A 19,323-nucleotide genomic window follows, 5' to 3' on the forward strand; every position below is an offset into this window, starting at 1 on the left:
AAGAGGGACTCATCCAGGCTGGAGAAACTGATCAGGAGGGCTAGCTCTGTGGTTGGCATGAAGCTGGACACTCTGGTGACAGTGGCAGAGAAAAGGACATTAAAGAAACTGATGGACATTATGAACAATGCTGGGCATCCTCTGCACACGGCCATAAACAATCAGAAGAGTCTGTTCAGTGACAGGTTGCTTCTCCCCAAGACAAGAACTAACAGACTTAAAAACTCCTTTGTCCCACACGCCATCAGACTGTTTAACTCCTCTCTGGAGGGGAGAGGGAGGGGAAACAGGAGGACAAAGGAGGGGGGAACAACTAAGCTGTAGTGCCTCTTCACCTCACTTTACAATACCTTGTGCAATACTTTTTGTAAATAGTCAACAGTGCAATAGACTCAATACTTGAAATGTGCAATTCACTTGTATTTTTATTTTTTATTCCTATTTATTCTATTTATCCCCTTTGTATATTTTATTTATATTTGTCTCTGTATTTATATATATATATATATATATATATATATATATATATATAACAATTCTGTAACTGTAACTTTGGTCGTTGCTGTGCTTTTTGGAAGTCGAATTTCCCAGAGGAACCCACCCGAGGGATTAATAAAGTTCTATCTTATCTTATCTTATGAAAATGTATATTGTATTCATGAATATACATAGATTAGTGTGTAATTTCATCTTCCAACAAACTGATGCATTCTCATAAACTTAAAATGAATCTATTAAAAATACATAGGAGGAGATTTGTGGTTCATGTAAGCAGCCATGTACTTCACCATATTTGAATACAGTGGTCGGAAAGGATACCTCCCTTCTGACTAGTAACGTTTTACGTGTCTGGCTAGAGACTGGCCAAATATATAATGTAGTACACCAAAGGCAGAAAAGAGAAGAAAAAAAAAGGTGTAGACATTCGAGTGCAGTGGAGGGACAACAAAGAAATTAAAATGCAAAGGAAAGAGACAACGCGATCATGATCTTAATAAAATGTGTCGACTTCCTCCTCCTCAAGTCTCGTGTAGTCAGTTACAGTCTGACAACATATGAGAGTTTATTGAATAAACGCTTGGAGAAATCTTACACCCTTACTACAAATATAGTTTCACTAACAGCGGCTAACAGCAGCTAACAGTGGCTAAATAAAGTTGTTACTGTTTTATCTTCTTCAACAGAAAACTACTAAAATCTTTGTAAATACTATGATTTTGTAGTGTTTTTAAATTTCAGACATCTTCCCCTTAGAACTTAATTGCACAGTGTTAGAGATCAGTGGGTGACCTTAGTCACAAAGAATATATAAGTTTTTCCCCCAATCAGTTTAGTGAGTGTTTGCTGGAGGTTTGCAAACCATTTGTATACACATTTACAAATGACACTCAGACATGAAAACATGAAGAATTCTTAATTTAAAAGCTCTTACAACGCTATATTCAAGGCAGCACTTCATCTATTAGAATATAGAACCAATGAATATTTTGTACATGCTGACATAAAGACTGAGGAACACTTTGTATGTTTTGGTAATTTCAATGAGGCTGGACTGCTGTGCCTGCCAACATTGTGAGTTTGACCAATTGCCCATTTTCAATTTAATGGATGAGTCTCCAAGCCTGGACTCTGGATCTGCAATGAGCACTGGCACCAGGAGACGGCAAGAGGCCCTGAACAGTAGAAGCCAGCAGCCTAATCTGGCAATGAATCTTGGATCAGTGTGTCTGTACAATACATTTCTGTATTCCCTCAACTCAGTTGGACAATGAAAGGCTTAGCTGTAATAGAAGGCCTCAAATTTGTAGCTCACCCTGTTGCCACATTTTATGTAATTTCAAATTGTATTTTGTTTCATTATGTAAGCCCGTGTTTAAAAGCCGTTGATCTGTCTTTCCTGGAAACAGTTACTACGGCATCACGCCAAATGCTTGCTGAAAGCATTCAGCCACAAAAGAGTATGGCACATGTGGCTAAAGGGTGACAGTGTTAATAATGATGGATGTGATGGCCTGTACAACTTAGAACATGAAATACCTTACAGACCTTTATCTTTCCGTTCTCTCTGACAAGGTTTTCTCACATTTCTGACATCCAGGGGTTCTAACACTTCACTTCCACACCGATATGTTAGTGTTCTTAATGCTATATTTTACGCAAACTATATAGTTTTACATTCAAGGAGACATCTTTACAGTTGGTTGGAAACTTCAGTGAATTTTATCAATTTGTTATCTTCAATTTTTTTGGAATGATAAGTCAGAGGCTAGCCTGCCAGTTTGTTGTTAAAATGCATGAACCACAATGTTAGCTGTTTAATATTTAAAAACTCCAAACAGCTAATCATTCACTTACACAAGGCTCCAACTATCTGGCAACCGCAGGAAAATACGTGTATTCACCAATTTCTGAATAGTTCCTGAAAACTGTTGGCTGTCATTGGATGAAATCATTTGCAAACTGGATGCTGAACAAGAAAACCAGTCGAGATAGTTTGCATAGAAGATGGAGTCTGACTTGTCCGCAAACACTTGCTAGATATTAGTCGAGTTTGGAAAAAGTGAAACCTAAACCAAGGGAAGGGAGGAGCCTCTTCCCATATACTTGTACAATTTTAAGTCTTTTTGCAACCTCAGCAGTCTGCCCCCGGTGGCCATTTCAAGAAAAACAGGTTTAAGATGCTCCTATGCTGGCTTCACTGTTTTGATCTGATGTCTGTGGCATTGTCTTGTTTTTGGGGGCAGCCTCTTGTGACGGTTCAGAGAGCTGCATTTTTTCTCCCTTGAGCTTTGGCTTCATTTGTTCGAGGCTGCTGCTTTTACCTCATTGAAATCTACTGCAGACATGGACATTTTTCAGCATTTCCAGCCAGACGTGGGAACTGAAGTTTGAATGAGGAGATAATCACATTAGTACAAGTACAAACGAGGCGCTTTGTGTTTTTTTTCCTTAAAGGCGAGAGAACCAGAGACTGAGAAGCCTAAATATTCCTCTTAAGCCTCTGAGCAACAATTTCTCTCACCTGTTTTTACCTCTGCTGTTACGGGCACAGCTTTATTTATCCTCTCTGCGTGGAATATGTGTGTGAATGCCAGTGCTCTGTATGCCTCAGCCGCTTCTCTTGCATCAGCACAATAGTTAGCGCCCACTGTTTTCAGAGAGGTGTTGATCTAAGAGATCCTACCAGGACATTGGCAGGAGATGTATTTCAACCCAGCTTCCTGTTGCACACATTTAAAGCCTCAAATCCTGAACTACCCACGCATTCTCTCAAAGAGATTCAGACGTGACCTGTGTCACAGACTAACACTGGTGTTCCTCTTAGCATGTCAGAATTTCTTTGTTGTATTGTTACCATAAATAATACGAAAAGATGGAGGCTTGTGGGAAGGGGTTTCACTTTAAAGTGCATGGCTAAATTTTTGAATTGATTACTGGGAGAATAGTGTGAACCAGTCAAAGACACCCTCCCCTTTATCCTGGCATATGATCAGACATTTTTCTTGGTAATACCTCTGTTTCCCTGGTAACCCCTGAGGGGCTGTGTAATACCTGGGACCCAGTCAATACACTTGGAATATTATTGTGCTGGGTTGCTACCTACTGTATGCGCTGCTTTGTTGTCAGTCTTTGGAGAAAATAATGAAGCGAGCACAGAGTGAGACATATTTCACTGTATTATTTAGCACCGTGCCTGCTTTCATTCAGAGTGATGTGGAGATGGTCTCATCGGAGGTATCCGGTAATGCTGTGCATTAAATTCAATTAATGGACATCCTCTAGCCAATCATAATTGAGTTTTCCCTGAGGCAATGGTACATGTAGCTGGAAAATGTAAAGTAAACACCACTGCACGGCGGTGTGTTTGGTTATGTTAATTGATTTTATGTTTGAACAGATTAATAGAAAAAGGAAACGGGGATTCATAAAAGCTGCACGAGGAGTCACATCTTAGGAGACATCCATAAATTTTAGTTTGAAAAGCTTTTACTACATTTAGGCTTTGCATTCAAACCACTCCAGTGTATTAGGAACCCTAAAACCACTAAACCATATGCTGCTTTTAGTTTGAAAAATGAAAATTGAGCCAAAATGTTGCAGTTAGGATTTGCACATCCTTTGTGATTTCCTTCTTCTCCTGTGGGTGCTCCTTTCCTGCTGCTGTTCCCTTATTTGCTTCTAATCTGTTTCACACCTGCATGAGTACCTTACACATGCGTGTTACTATCAGAAAGAATTTTCACCCCATGGTTGATCCAAGCAAAGATACTCAAACCATTTTGCCATTGTTTTTCTTCTCTAGTATTTCATACAAAGATGGTATATAAAAGATGGATATTGTCATTGTGATGCCATCAGTTGGCTTGTAAAGTCCTGTTTAAGGGATTGTTTGACATTTTGAAAATTAAGTAACAGATTTATTCATCATATAGTGATTTTTGGGGTGTGTGAGATGAAAAGGAAAGAAAATAGTGCCAGCATCCTCCTGTGTCGCACCAACCCTCTGCAAATCCTCCTCACTACATCTATGAATATTCCCTGTGGGATTTCTCTTTTCTTCCTGCCTGGAAGACCCATCTACAACATCCTTTGTCCAATGTATCCACTATCCCTCCTGTGCACATGTACAAACTATTGCAGTCTTACCTAAGCGGTCCCTCTGAAACACTCTTATCTACCGTATTTTTCAGACTATAAGGCACACTTAAAATAAAATAGACAGTGCGCCTTATGTATGAATTCTGGTTGTGCTTATTGACCTTGAACCGATTGTACACGGCGCTCAAAAATCTGTCAAAATGTTTTAGTACAACTTTGGTAAGCTATGAAGCTGCACAGCTTGGTGGATTGTCGGAGCATTACAGCTAAGGAGTTAGAAGTTAGCAGGAAGTTAGCTCGCTAGTTTCTACCTAAACATGATATAGCATGTTCTGACTGAGAGATTTCTGAAAAATTAAACGTACAGCTCTGCTATCACTTCCAACATAAATGAAGACAGAAAACTAAACAGCAGTGACGTTTGTAGGGTTACTGAAGTTGGACTAGCTGGTATATAACGATGTTCTACGTGATCGCTAGTGACACAGCTATGTTAGGATAACATAAACACAGTGAAGCTGGAGGATGAACGCTAACTTTTTTCCACTTAATAAAAGTTAATGTGAGGGTTCCCGATGGTTACGGACAAATGCAATGGCACGGTAGGATGCTGCAAACGGACCAAACTTCAGTCGAGAGAACAACTGAGATAATCCATCCACAATACGAGGTTAGTCATTAACAGAGATGGGCAAACCTCCGCCTGCAATCCGGTTGTTCAGTGATGACGTGACAAATCCTACTTCCGGGTCTAAAGTAGTCTGCGTTTAATATGGCTTTTGTGTTGTTAACATGTTTAATGTTATGTATTTTCTTCTATTTGATCTCAAAAAGCTCCTAAAACAGTCAGTGATCACTGTTGACCTCCCTCGGCTTTTATTACCGCTAATCATTTATTTAAGCTCAGTTTTTAAAACCTTAGGATGTAACTACAGCCCAGCCCATGCAGCAGTATATGGATGACTAACCTCGTATTGTGGATGGATTATCTCAGTTGTTCTCCTTTTACAGCATCCTGCCATGCGATTACATTTGTTTCTGACCACCGAGAACACTCACGTTAACTTTTATCGAGTGGAAAAAAAGTTAGCTTGTTTATATTATGCTAACATACCTGTGTCGCTAGCGGTCACGTAGCACATCATTATATACCAGCTAGCCCAACTTCAGTAACCCTACAAACGTCACTGCTGTTTAGTTTTCTGTCTTCATTTATGCTGGAAGTGATAACAGAGCTGTACGTTTTAATTTGTTTCCAAAACCCCGCAGTCAGGACATGCTATATTGTATTTAGATAGAAGCTAGCGAGCTAACTCCCTGCTAACTTCTAACTCCGTTAAATGTCATAAATTCCGTTTTCATGGATGCCTGGATGTTAAACTCAATTGTTACACCTGGTAGAGCAGAACGCTGATTATTTTATTAAAGATGAAAGACTTTAGACAGTTTTTCAACTCTCAGTAATGCCATAGTGATCGTTTGATATATGGACCTGCAGCGGAGTTTAGACCCAGACACGGCTAGTGACGTCAGACTGAACAACCGGATACAGGTGAAAATAGAGCAACAGGACCACTGAGTCTTTGACTTTATTTATTTTCTGCTGTGTTTTACTTGCATTTATTTGAAAGATTGAGTGTAAACACACAAAAAAAAAATTATTTTATGTGCTGGAATGTGCAGAAAATAGGTTTAAATATTAAACAAATTTCTTCCAGCCAGAAAATGTTGCATATAATTAAATTTTTGCTTGATGCATAAAGTTAAAAGATTAAAACTGATAAAACAAGTTAAAAAAAGAGACTTTTCCATTTGATTAAATTTTGTATGATGGATTATGTAGAAAAAGTAGAATTGGGCTGAAAGATCTATCGCTTTATCACCTCTTCAGGTTGTAAATCGTGTCTTTAAAAAGTAACTAGGTAATTAATTACTTTTGAAAATAACTAATTAGTAAAGTAACGGGATTACTTTTTTGGTGAAGTAATCAGTAATTAGTTACTGATAGTTACTTTCAAGTAACTTGACCAACACTGGTCATTAATATACTGCAACAACATGGGAATAGGAAGTGGAGGACGCAAGAATGAGTTGAGTAAAGTTTGTTTATCTGACTGTTTGGTTTCACTTAATATGCCTTATAATCTGGTGCACCTTATGGACCGAAAAATACTGTCATTTTATCCATTGTGGTCACTCTCGCAGTGAATGCAGTTTACTTGCTACTTTCTTGGTATGGATTATTTATATGCTGGCATAAAAAAGAGCTGTTAGCAAAGGGCTGGTGTTCAGGCTAAATGAATGATCTGTGAGTGTGAAACTGAAAAGAAGACAGTGAGTGCTGTAAAAATGTCAGTGCTTGTCAGGCATGCTGGGCTTGTTACTATCCAGGCAGAGGTTTTTGCTTCCTCCCTCGCTACTGTATGTGTCTCGACGCTCTTGGTTTGTCGTGGATTCCTAAAGTGCGCTCTGTTAAAGGATACAGGCAGACGGAAACTACAAAATCACAACTGGACAAAATGGATTTGAGAGTAAGCTGAAGTGGCAACTGAAACATGTTGGCACGCTAGATGAGTTGAATGTCGTCACCAGTCCAGTGAGACGTCTTGTAAAAGTCATGTGTGATTCATGTGGGGAGAGTCAGCTCCTTGGAGATATCTGATTAGTATCCTGCTGTGGATACTGCTAGACAGATTGTTGAGCCCTGTCTCCTACACACAGTACAAGAGTGTGTGGTGGAGGCAGCAGTCTGCGTCTGCAGAGCTGTTTCTTTATGCCAGTTTTGCTCTTCATTTAAATATTGTTTTCTGATTATTGTGGGAGTTTTGGGGGTGTTGGCAGCAAAGATCATAGATTGCACAGCTTGTGAGGGCACTTTCTTTTGGATTATTTTTTGGGCATTTCTGCCATTATTTGATGGTGAAACAGTGAAAATAGACAGGAAAGTGGTGAGAAACAAAAGAGTGCCACGTGTCAGACTCAAATCTGGGCTGCTGTCTCCAAGTGGGCAGCTATGTGGATACGTATCTATATACATGTATCCTTCAGGCTCAAGTCCTCTACCCAAGGCCTGGGAGCTTGAGGGTCCTCTGCAGTGTCTTTGCTGTTCCTTGGACTTCTCTCTTCTGGACACAGATCTTGGATCATGTTCCTGGGATGTGCAGAAGCCACTGTTTCCTGTTTCCTTCACCTTCCACATCTTCTCGAGCTCTTCTCTCAGCCCTTGGTATTTCTCCAGCTTTTCATCTCTTCTTTCTCATGTTGCTATCACTTGGTATATCACTGCACCTGTCTCCTTCTGCTTGTCCACCACTACTATGTCGGTTGGTTAGCCTTGACCAGTTTGTCTGTCTGTCTAGAAGTCCCACGGGATTTTAGCTCTTAGGATTTTGCCTGGTGTGGTAGACCCCAGCTTTTATTCATCTTGTGTTCAGAGCTTGTTACTGTCAATGTTGACAATGTTGCAATGTTTTTAGGTATATTTTTGTGTTTTTACATCAACAACTTGCCAGTGGTACTGGTCATTGTCTCTAAGATTTTTGGGGGGGTTCTTGCCACTTGGAGGCAGAAAAAAGAAGTTGTGATAATGCATTTCTACCCTGTGGCATCAAATAATGCTGTTCTGCCAGATAGTGCTTGCAACTCACTATGGTGTGCAAGGGTTCTTTGATGCACCAGCTGCAGCAACGCTGGGCGCTGAGAGATCACAGCCCCGAGCTACAAAATCTCCATTAGTGAGTTGGCTAGGTGACGGATGGGTGGGTTGTTTATTAGCCACAAGAAAGTGGACTGCATCCCGTTTGGAGCTTTGTCTTTTGCTTTGTTTGTTTGTTGGGAGTGACAGACCTGGCTCACTGCTGCTTAAACGTGATGCATCCAGGCACTGGTGCCAAATTATACCATGTCCTTTTCTGTGAGACACCAGCAGCATTGAAAATGCACACAATAGGGACATGTGATCATATTTTAAGCTGATATCTTGACTTGTTGGCAAACAGGTGCTTATTTATACATCCAGCTGCTTCAGAGCTCATTGTCATTCATTTACAGTCATGGTTCTGGCCACCTGTGAACTCCTGAAGGACATTTATGGCTGGTTATCTGATAAACATGCATTTTATTCACCTGCTTGTTGATGTATCTGAAAAATGCAGAAAAATGTCCATTCAACTGAAACCAGTAATATTTAAAAGTTGTGAAAATTTTCAGAACATATGCAAACTTTTTTTTAATTATTTGGCAAATCGAGTTAGAAAGAAAAAAAAAGTTTTCTTTTGACATATTGACAGCAACTTTCAGTCAAAGTAACAGGGACTGTAGTTGCTGTCTTGTACATAGTTTTCATAATATATCTATGTACCATGTACACTCTGTCTCTATTACTCCATTTACAAGTATGTGAGAAATAACTAATAATAATAATAATAAACTTTATTTATAAAGCACACTTATAAACCAAGGGTATGCCAAGGTGCTTAACAAGTAAGATAGAGAATAGGAGAAGGATAATAGAAATGGGACCAAAGCAAGTACTAAGTATGCAAGCAGGTAGCTGTCACTGATACATAGGAAAGCAACAGGTACAGAGCAAACAAGAATTTAAATGAGCATAAAAACTAGTCCAAAAAATGCTATGACCAAAATTAAAGGACATTTTGCTACTGCACATACATTAAAGTGGTTTGCCTGGTTCTTAAATATTATGGGTTTTATACGGTGGCCCTGAGAGGTCAAACGCACTGCAAATTAAGGTCACACACAAAAAAATTAAAACAAATTGCTGAAAACCAACAGAAGTTGGAAAAATCTCCCAAAAGCTCACAAAATATAAAATAAATATAGCTCACATAACACAGCTGAAGTGATTTAGGGGAGATAATGTCTTTTCCAAATCATCTTAAAATGTCTGTGATTTAAATTATGTTCCTGACCAAGTCAGGCCCACAAGTGATTAATTATGAAATTCACTGTGACTTCAACAAGAGAATCACTGATTTAAGTCGGCTGTTACAGTGAGGGGAAGAGAAAACCACATGAACTAGCTTACATCTAAAAGCTGATGCTTTTTATCTCCTGCTGGGGGTGGTCGACACACAATCCAAATTCCGGCAACTTTCCTCCCCGTCTAACGTAAACTGAGATGTGGATGTTTTGATGGGTGTGTTTTTTTTTACTATTTGTTTATTGTATAGCTTGCGTTTTACCTTGTATTTGTTGCATTTCTGAGATGTTTTGAGTTTGTTGCCCTTGTGTAAGAGATTTGATCTCAGTGGGACTTCCTTCCTTGCTCACAGTAAATCGTTCCCCCACTGGCGCTCCAAGGCAGTGACGGCAGATCCAGACACAATCAAACCACACAGCTATATCAGCGTTATCAGTTATTTTCTACAACATATAAAACTTAGCACCTGAAAAGTAAATGAGTCAATGTACTGTACTATGTTATTGCAGTAAAATCAAGGTTTTTCAGTTTGACTTCACAGTTTAGCTGTAGCATCCAGTCTGTCAGAGATGAGAGAAGGAAATGAGACAGAAAATCTAATGAATATTAATTTGAAATGGCACAAACAGTTTTCAGTGGTCCAGGCACTTTCAAGTAGCTCTCGATTAGCTTAAAGTTCTTTAGACTCATTTGCTTTTGCTATGTTGATATGAGTGGCTTTATCCTGTGTGTGTGGTTAAAAATAAGTGCTGAGGTAAAGGGAAAAAATGATGAATTACTCACATAATCAGCAGCTGTGGAGGAGTTGCTGGTAAATTGCATTTCTAAGTCACTGGACATGGAAAAAAAGCTCTTTCGGCTTCTGAACTGCCTTTCTGTCATTTTCATACACTCAAGTATTTTTTTCTTTCTAGATAACAAGAAGTGCTCTGTGGGCCAACACAAACTTGTATAGTAGAAGAAAAGTACATTCATAAGATTGTCGTGAATAACTGGTAGTTGTACAGGTCTGTTTTACCAATAACTTAACTAACAAGCACTGATGTAATAGGTTGACTCATACTGTAGTAAATCAGGCTGTTTTTTTTTTTCTTTTCCATTGTAGTCTCAGGACAAAGTGTGTCTACTTTGCTGGGTCTTTTTCCTCTTTTACTCCCCATATTCCATGGAGTTCCACAGGGTTCCAAATTAGTTCCCTTTTAATTGTAGATACCTTTACATTCCTACCTTTGAAGTTGTTCAGTCCCATTTAAACCAAGTTAATGTTAAATACAATCAACTCAAAATTGCTGCTTTTTAAAAACAGACAACACATAGCTGCTCTTTGTTTTGTTTTGTCTTTTGCAACAAAGCACCACATCAAAGTACTGTATTCTCAGCATCCATCTAAGGATGAAGAACTGAGTGAAAGAAACTGCAATCATGGGGAGATAGGCAAGTAGATTAATTCAGTGTGGAATTTACCGAAATCAGGATGTAATCTTTGAGGTCAGTAAGAAGTAGAGGTTGGTGGAGTTTGTTTAAAAGATTGCAGGTAAAAGTAAACATTGTATGAGAGCAATGTTTACATTATATGGAAAATATGCATTGCATAAGTTTATCTATTTGCATTGTTGCAAGCATAATGTTAAGGCCATATTTTAATCATGCAGAAATTATCTTTAATCTTCAGAAGCTGCAGATATTTTTTTTTTAATATTTTTTAAAAAAATCATTATGAGAATATTTTATCAAGGACAAAACAGATCATTACAGCTGATATGATCACTGATATTCCAAAGTTTATACTTCAACAGAGTTTTTTTGTTTATTTGTTTGTTTCATTCCCTCCTCAATCGAGGAGTGTGGTTCTTTACGATTAACCCGCTTTCAGGCTGCCATTGAGGCCTCTAAATGGCAGAGCAACTGTAAGCACCTTGAAGCAACTGCAGTTGTGATTTTGTGTTATATAAATAAAACTCAGTTGGACTGAAGTTGTGCAAAAAGAACACGAAACGGCAAGGATGTTTTATAAGACGAGGATTTGTGATGACATTTTGGTATCTGTAAGGCTTCCCTTTTGTTGTTAAAGTGAACTTGTGTTCCCTACTGATTTATTTGATCACGTAAAACCAGGGAGATCAAGAATCTCTTGAAACCGAGCTCCTAGATGAGACTTGTAGACAAATGTACTGCTGTAGGATGCTCATATTATATTGGCCTAGAGTTTCACTCTGAGCCGTTTCATACCACTCTACATGATCAGTTTCATGGAATGTTTTCTGTCATTGGATCTGTATGATGTCACAGGGGATAGATTTTAACAGGTCTTTGGTTCAAATCTTGTATTTATGAGGGGCAACCAATCAGAAGAAAACTGGCTTAAAAAAAGCTAAAATCAAGTGTTTCAGTCAGAGGATGAAGTGAGGGGCTGTTTCTGTAAATAAGGATTATTTTTGAACAGTGAAGCATGCAAAGCTACTGCAGGAGTCCAAGAATACAATATGGAACTAGCAAAGAGTATAATAAATCCAATCTCCCTTCTAGGAAAATTTGTGAAGTTATTTTCATTGGATTATTGGATCACACTGAAACTTAAAAAAACACAGGAAAAAAGAAAAATGCTGCAAAAAGCACCGAAAATACAACTGAAGTTGAATAAAATACAATAGAAATAGAACATAAGAACATTTGCTCACTGATGCTGGTCCGTCACCTTATTGTGTCCCCAGAAACACTTTTGTTTTGATTTACGTTGTGGTTTATTCAACTTATGTGGTTTTTTGTGTGCTTTTGCAACATTTTTTTTAATTCGCTGGCGTTTTCTTTCCGTTTGACCTCTAAGGGAGTAAATGAATAAATGAATGTTAAAAAATATGTGTTTAATTTTGTGCACAATGTGCTAACAATGTGGGTAGATCTAGAAAATTAGAAGTATAGAGATAAGGTTATTCAGACAACATTTTTTTTCTTTTGTTTATAAAAAAATGTTTTATTTAAAACAAATGTATATACACACATACACAAATCCATCCAAAACCATTCAAGAAGCCTGTTTTTTTTAATGCTGTAATGTTATTTTTGTGCCAAGAAAGCTACATATTGTGTTGCTTTCTCCCAGGATGGAGGGAGAATTGGAAAATTCCTGGACTTTTAAGCACAGTGGGAAGAAATTGTGGAGAAGCTTGTTTCCTATTTCAAAATACTTGATTTACACAATGAGAAAGTGGAGCTGTGTATCAGCAGCTTGCAGAACCCATCGTGAGCCTCCTGCCTTCACTTGGTAGCCAGCCACGCGGTGAGAACGTTTCAGTGGCTAGGATGTGGTCTCTTTAGTTTCTCTGTCCTATTTTGCTACTGTTCCTGAGGCATGTCATCACATTTTGACTGCACCTTATGATCATTTAACAAGCTATCAAGTTGTGTACTGTGCATGATTATGATTGATGCAGTTGCAATGGTGTCAGTATGACTGATGCTATCCAGCAGCCTAAGAATGAGACTTCCTGTTTAAAAAGAGAATTTGTTTATATAGAAATCTGTGGTAGGGGGGGAGTGAGGTGCCGCGTTTGGAGACACACTTTTAACATCATGTGTCAGTTCCGATGTTTTTCTTGTCTCAAGGAACATGGTAAATTAATTTTGATGAGGCCATTAACTCATCATCTACAACGGAGATGGGATCAATCAGCCAATCAGTGTTTGGCTGATTTTTAATGCACGTACTTGTCTAGACAGCTACGACTGTAGGTGCTGGAAACTTTACAGGTTACATATGAACAGAAATGTCCTGGCAAAGACAGAAGCCGAGCTACAAAGAGCCAGAGCAAACCAAGAATAGACTAAGGTAAAATTAAAAGAAGGTAAAAAAAAGAAAGACCTGTCCTCCCACTCCTGATGAGGTAATGTTTTACTGCTTTTATATAAGCAGCTGTGCAGCAAAGGTTCAACATCCCTGAGAATTCAAGTACATAACATGGGAAAGCAGTACGTGTGTAATCAATGGGGGGCTGCAAGTATTTTACCAAGACATAAAAGGAAAGACACCCATGTGACATTTCTTAGTAGGACTCGGACAGATTTTGAAGACTTGAGTGTAGGTGGATGATTGTAGTGGCAATGAGAGAGGCAAAGGCCAAGACATCTAATTTCTTTTTAATAAATTCTGGGTAATTCAGGGACCCTTCAAAATAACAAACGAGCAATATGCAGTCTCTGTGCCAAGGACATGGCATGGTTACAAAGATGTTCCTCCAAAATCCTGGAAGTTTCTAGCTTAAGCAAAAGGTATGGGTCAGATGAGATGGGGTTTAATCACATCTTTCACTGCATTTCGGCTTATGTAAGTGAAAATGTTTCAATTTTAGAAAGCGGAGGCGGACACAAGAAGAGAGATGGTTAGCCTGTGAGTTCCCTTTTTTCCAGCAGAAGACCTTAAATCAACTTATATCAAACTGCATTCCCAGTTTGATTTAAGTCATGGAGTAAGGAGAATTTTAAGGATTAAGTTATATTGTTTAGATCCGGGAATCCGTCTAGCAAAGACTTAAATCCAGCTCACTGGATGGCTTTGGAAAATGTAAATGAGGGCATAAATTTTAGACTTCTAACTGTATTTTCATAAGTTTTACTGCTTTTCCTACTGATAAAGACATTGCCCACTACCATTCATACCACACCTAATAAGTAATAGATAAACAAATAAATGACAGAAACGACTATAGAAATGTAGCTTTTACACAGTGGATCCAAACAGGAAAAAGTTTTGTACAAATTATCAAAAACTCTCAGTTTTATAACTACAGGACAGTCTAAACCAGCGGTCCTCGACCTTTTTTGCGCCATGGACTGGTTACAATATTTTCATGGACAGGCCTTTAAGTTGTCGTGGATAAATACAACAAAATAAAACCAGTACCGGTACCAAAAAAAAGAAGATTTACTCATAACACACAAAAAAAGACCCAGGGAAAACGAGTTAATGATAACAACGCTAAACAAATAATGATAAAACCCCTGAAACATAAACCATAAACGACTCACGGACTGGTACCGGCCCGTGGCCCGGGAATTGGGGACCGCTGGTCTAAACAATCAGCTACTAGAACTTTAATTCATTCATTTCTTACTATTTAAACCCAAGAGGTTTCTTTCATTTGCTATCGCTGCATCTCTTTTAATGTAGAAAAAGTGAGACATATTGTTGAAACTGCACTTTTTCTACATTATGATATTGCAGAGATTACATGTGTAGTTAAACTTCTGACCTAGAGGTGACAGAAAAAGTTCATCCAAGCCTGATAAAAATAAAAGACTCTATGTTAAAGATGTTTGTGGTCACACCGCCATCATCCTTTTGTTGTGAGTCGCTTGACTTTCTTCAATAATTGCGTTTGATTTTTGGCCAAGGCGCTTGTTGGCATAACTGTCAGTCTTTTGAAAGCTCAGCTGGTTTTGAATCCTAAATCTTCTCATTTCCACCCTGCAGGTCAAGACGGAAGACAAGTCTCTGGAGGAACGTGGACGAATCATGATTTCTCTGAAGTACAACACCCAGAAATCTTGCCTGGTAGTGGGCATCATACGCTGTGCTCACCTTGCCGCCATGGATGCCAACGGCTTCTCCGACCCCTACGTCAAAACGTCAGTATGCAAACACTGGCAGGCACATCCAAAAAGAAACTGGGGCTGTTTTACCATCTCCAGGGAGCAGATTTAATAAGGTTAAAAACCCCAATTAAGCAAAAAGGATAATAAGGGATTTACTTTGATAGTTTTGGCAGTCATTATCTATCAGTAGTAATTTTATTTTCATTTTATTCACCCCTGAGATCTGCACCAACCTCTGACGAGGGAGCAATCATAGAACCAGACAGGTGCTCCAGATTAACTTATTTGGAAAAGGGAAGAAAAGCAAACGTGTTTTTACCACGAGCGTGATGCTGCAGTTTGTTGTACTGTACTTAATATAACTTCATACACAGCCATGTTTACACACCTTTGAAAGCACTCACTTTCAGGTCTACCTCTCCGTGCTTAGATAACAAGGACAGAAGTGTTTGCTACAACCTGTCAGATGATCTTCTGTTTCTCGACTTGCCAGATTTCAGTGTATCTCTGGTGACTGCAGTGGGCACTGTTGTGAGGAACAAGAATTTATACAGTCATGTACAGAAGTTTGAGGAAGTAAAACTGTCTAAGCTTGATAATCAGTTTAATCAGAGCAGAGGAAATAGAAAAGAACATACACTACTCTCACTTTTTAGTCAGAGTATAGCATCAATCAAGTCAATTAAACCTGTGGGATATTGATCTGGTCAAAGTAGCAGAGGAGGTTGTTAATCAGTTTCGGCTGCTTTGATGTTAATGAAATAAACAACAGGTGCACTGGAGGGGCAACAATGAGACAACCCCTAAAACAGGAATGGCTTTACAGGTGGGGGCCGCTGACATTTTTATCCTCCTGATTCTTTCTGACTGAAGAACACAAGCATGGAGGAGATACCAGGAAACAGGCAGTTACTCTGGGATAGATGTTCAGGGCTGTAGAAGGCCCTTATCCCATCAGGAGGACTGGGTTATGAGGAGCAGGATGAGTGCTGTTGGAGTCCTACCAAATAACCTCCAGCAGGCCAGTGATGTGAATGTCTCCGACCAGACAATCAGAAACAGACTTCATGAGAGTGGTATGAGGGCCCAGCGTCCTGTAGTGAGCCCTCTGCTCACCCCCGGCCTGATTGGCATAGAACGCTAGAACTGGCAGGTCCATCACTGGTACCCTGTGCTTTTAACAGATAAGAGGAGGGTCACCATGAGCACGTGTGACAGATGTGAAGCGGTCTGGAGAAGGTTATGCTGTAATGTTGTTCAGTATGACCTCTTTAGGCGTATTCTCAGACATCATGCTAGTGCAGTGGTTCCTGGGTTCCTCTTAGAGGACAACAATATCCCTCATGTCCAAGATTTTGCACGCAGTTGCTGGAGGAAGAAGGAATGGATACTATTATCCAGTCCATATTAGTATAGATAATCCAGCATGATTTATTTTCCCATTAAGATCAGATTGTGTTCTCAAAATATTCCTTTAATTTTTGGGAGCATGAGCATCTTAGAAGACTTGATAACATTTCTATGTGGATTTTTGGTGGCTCTATGTTGTCTTTCAAGAAAAGTTTTGTAGGACTGAGTCAGAAAACAGGCACAATGGGTGACCTTCTATTGCTTCTCTGCAAGGTTTTAGCAACAGATTGAAAGCATTTTTTGTAGTACAGCACAGAAACATCAGTAGGATATGGTTGTGGTGCAGACATATATAATAACCAGGTGAGACACGACTTTTCCATGTTTTTCTCCCAGTTAAGCACAACAGATCGAGTAAGTCATCGTGGCTGAGGACCTGTGATTTAGTGAGAATAATCCTTTAATTGTCCCACAAGGGGAAACCTGGGTGTAACAGCAGCAAGAAAGACACATATACAACAAACAGTACACAAGACACAGAACAGAAACATACACAATTACATATTTACATCAAAGACAAAGTGGTTTCCAGCATGAACCAACCTTTTGGCTGCAAACTTCTTTTACTAGCACTTTATATTACTGCTTGCTAATAATGTGGCAGTAGGAAAAGCAGTACCATGTAATTATCAAACTTTACTGCTGGAGCTTATAGTCAGATAATTCAAATGCCCACAACAAAGTACATATAAAGTAAAAACATTAAAAATGCAGACAAAGGCAAAAGAGAATTGTAATAGTTTAGTAACAATATGATTACTTGTTAATAACAGGTTGAAAATATGTAAATATGATATCAGTAATGATGTTATAATGCAGAAATAAGTGCTAATAGATGATTTTGAAGGTTATCACACAGAAAATACAACAAGGTGAGCAATCACAGCAAAACAAAGTTAGCTTAAGCGAGGATGAATTTTAGCATTTCCCCCATTATTAGTGTAATTTTTTAAAAATCTAAATATATGACGATATAATTTGAATTCATTCAGCATGAAGAAGAGTGTCATTAACCCTACACTGCAAAAATGATTTTCAAGAAAGTTAAAAAAACCTTGTTTATGGACGTGTTTTCTCTTTTTTGTCTAAAAACAAAACATATTCTTAACAAGAAAATTAAGCTCATTCTAGGAAAATAACTTTTTCATAATAAGATATTTCAGCTCATCTTGAGCTTTATTTACCAGTTACAGGGTACACTGCAAAAGGGCTCTACTTGAAATAAGCCAGATACTCTGAAAACTGACAAAACGTTCTTGTTTTGAGAACAACATCTGCCAATGGGGTAAACAAAAGTTGATTGGCTAGAATCCTTAAAGCTCGCAAATGAATCTCTTCCTTAAATCCTTAATTATTACGTAAGTGGAAGAGTTCAAATTTAGATTTTGAACCAGAACAGAACCAATTCTGCATTAGTGGAAATGCCTTATCGTAAAAGTTTTGCCTTTATGTATAATTTATATGAACTGATTTCATGATTTTGACTTTCAGGCTTTTGGGTCATCAAACCATAACTTCCACGCTTTCTTGTTTATGAAGTTTATGCACCTGACTCTTGATGATGAGCGTCCATAATATCAATGCTTTTGTGTGATAAATAGAGATCTAACCTGAACATTACTGTATGTGATCACAAATCACATATATTCTGTAGGGAGACACAAATTGCCTATTAAAAATAAAATATTATTAGTAGTAATAGTAGTAAAAGTAGAAATAGTAAGTGAAAAATCACACAATGCCAATCAATCCAAATCATAACTATAGTTCCGATAAATCAACTGAAGAAGGTTTTATTTTGTCTCCATAGCTGACCAAACGCTTTAAACTTCACCTCAGGACATTTCTGTGTTTTTGTAAATGTAATCCTCGTGTTATAAATGGTCATCAAAGCACTTCTGTTTCTTATCAGAAAATATATTTCCATCCTTTTTCTTGTTACATTAGCAGACTGCTCTTGCTGTTGCAGGTTGAAATGCCATGTTCACAGTGATTTGCTTATTTTGTACCGCTTTCGTAACAAAAACTCAGCAGGGAACCCACTCACGCCATTTATCTCCTCCTCGATTTAGGCCAGTGCAACAGGAAATCAAACACCCAGGCTTTGTTATAAAAGTGGATTCATTAAATGTTTGGGCAAAGTCATTTTTATGAAAAAATTTAAGCTAACATAGGAAAATAAACACTGCTGGAATGGCACAATAATAACCCATGCAACTATTTTATTGTTAAAGCAGGAACAACTATGAGTCACATTTGAACCATTTTCTTGAATTACCTCACAATTTCATAGTAATGTATTGTGCCTTCATTGACTCATGCAGTAATTTATTCTACAATCTGTTATTGAGTAATTGAATTTTGAATCTTGCGTCTGCACATGAAATTGCAGGAAAGAGAAAATTAAACCATTCACTGACAATCACGATGTTTACACTTTAAATTACATCGACCGATCTGTGTCACTCTTAAAGGCCTTAAAATAAGACAAAATATGATGTAGGCGCCAAAAATACTATAATTAATTTTTTTCCATATACACTCACTCTGCCACATTTTTAAAGTTACACCTTACTAGTAACAGGTTGGACCCTCTTTGCTTTCAGAACTGCATTAATTATTCATGGCACAGATTCAGCAGCATGTTGACATTACATCATCGAGCAGTTGCTGCATATTTGTCGACTGCACATCCATGATGTGAATCTCCCATTCCACCACATCCCAATGTTGCTCTATTGGATTGAGGTGTAGTTACTGTTAAGTCCTTTTGAGTGCACCGA

General features: G+C 38.4%; 1 protein-coding gene across 6 annotated transcripts in view; it reads left to right on the plus strand.

Annotated features, from left to right (window-relative positions):
• doc2b (double C2-like domains, beta) overlaps positions 1 to 19,323 on the plus strand; it is a 194,680-nt gene that overhangs the window by 156,576 nt on the left and 18,781 nt on the right. For all 6 annotated transcript variants that reach the window (XM_082550111.1, XM_082550112.1, XM_082550116.1 and 3 more), the window contains one exon: positions 15,009 to 15,163. In XM_082550111.1, coding sequence (XP_082406237.1) covers positions 15,009 to 15,163 — 155 coding nt within the window. The remainder of the gene's footprint in view (positions 1 to 15,008; positions 15,164 to 19,323) is intronic.

Source organism: Aulonocara stuartgranti (genome assembly GCF_965226115.1).
Source record: "Aulonocara stuartgranti genome assembly, chromosome: 10".
NCBI classification, from domain to species: Eukaryota; Metazoa; Chordata; class Actinopteri; order Cichliformes; family Cichlidae; genus Aulonocara; species Aulonocara stuartgranti.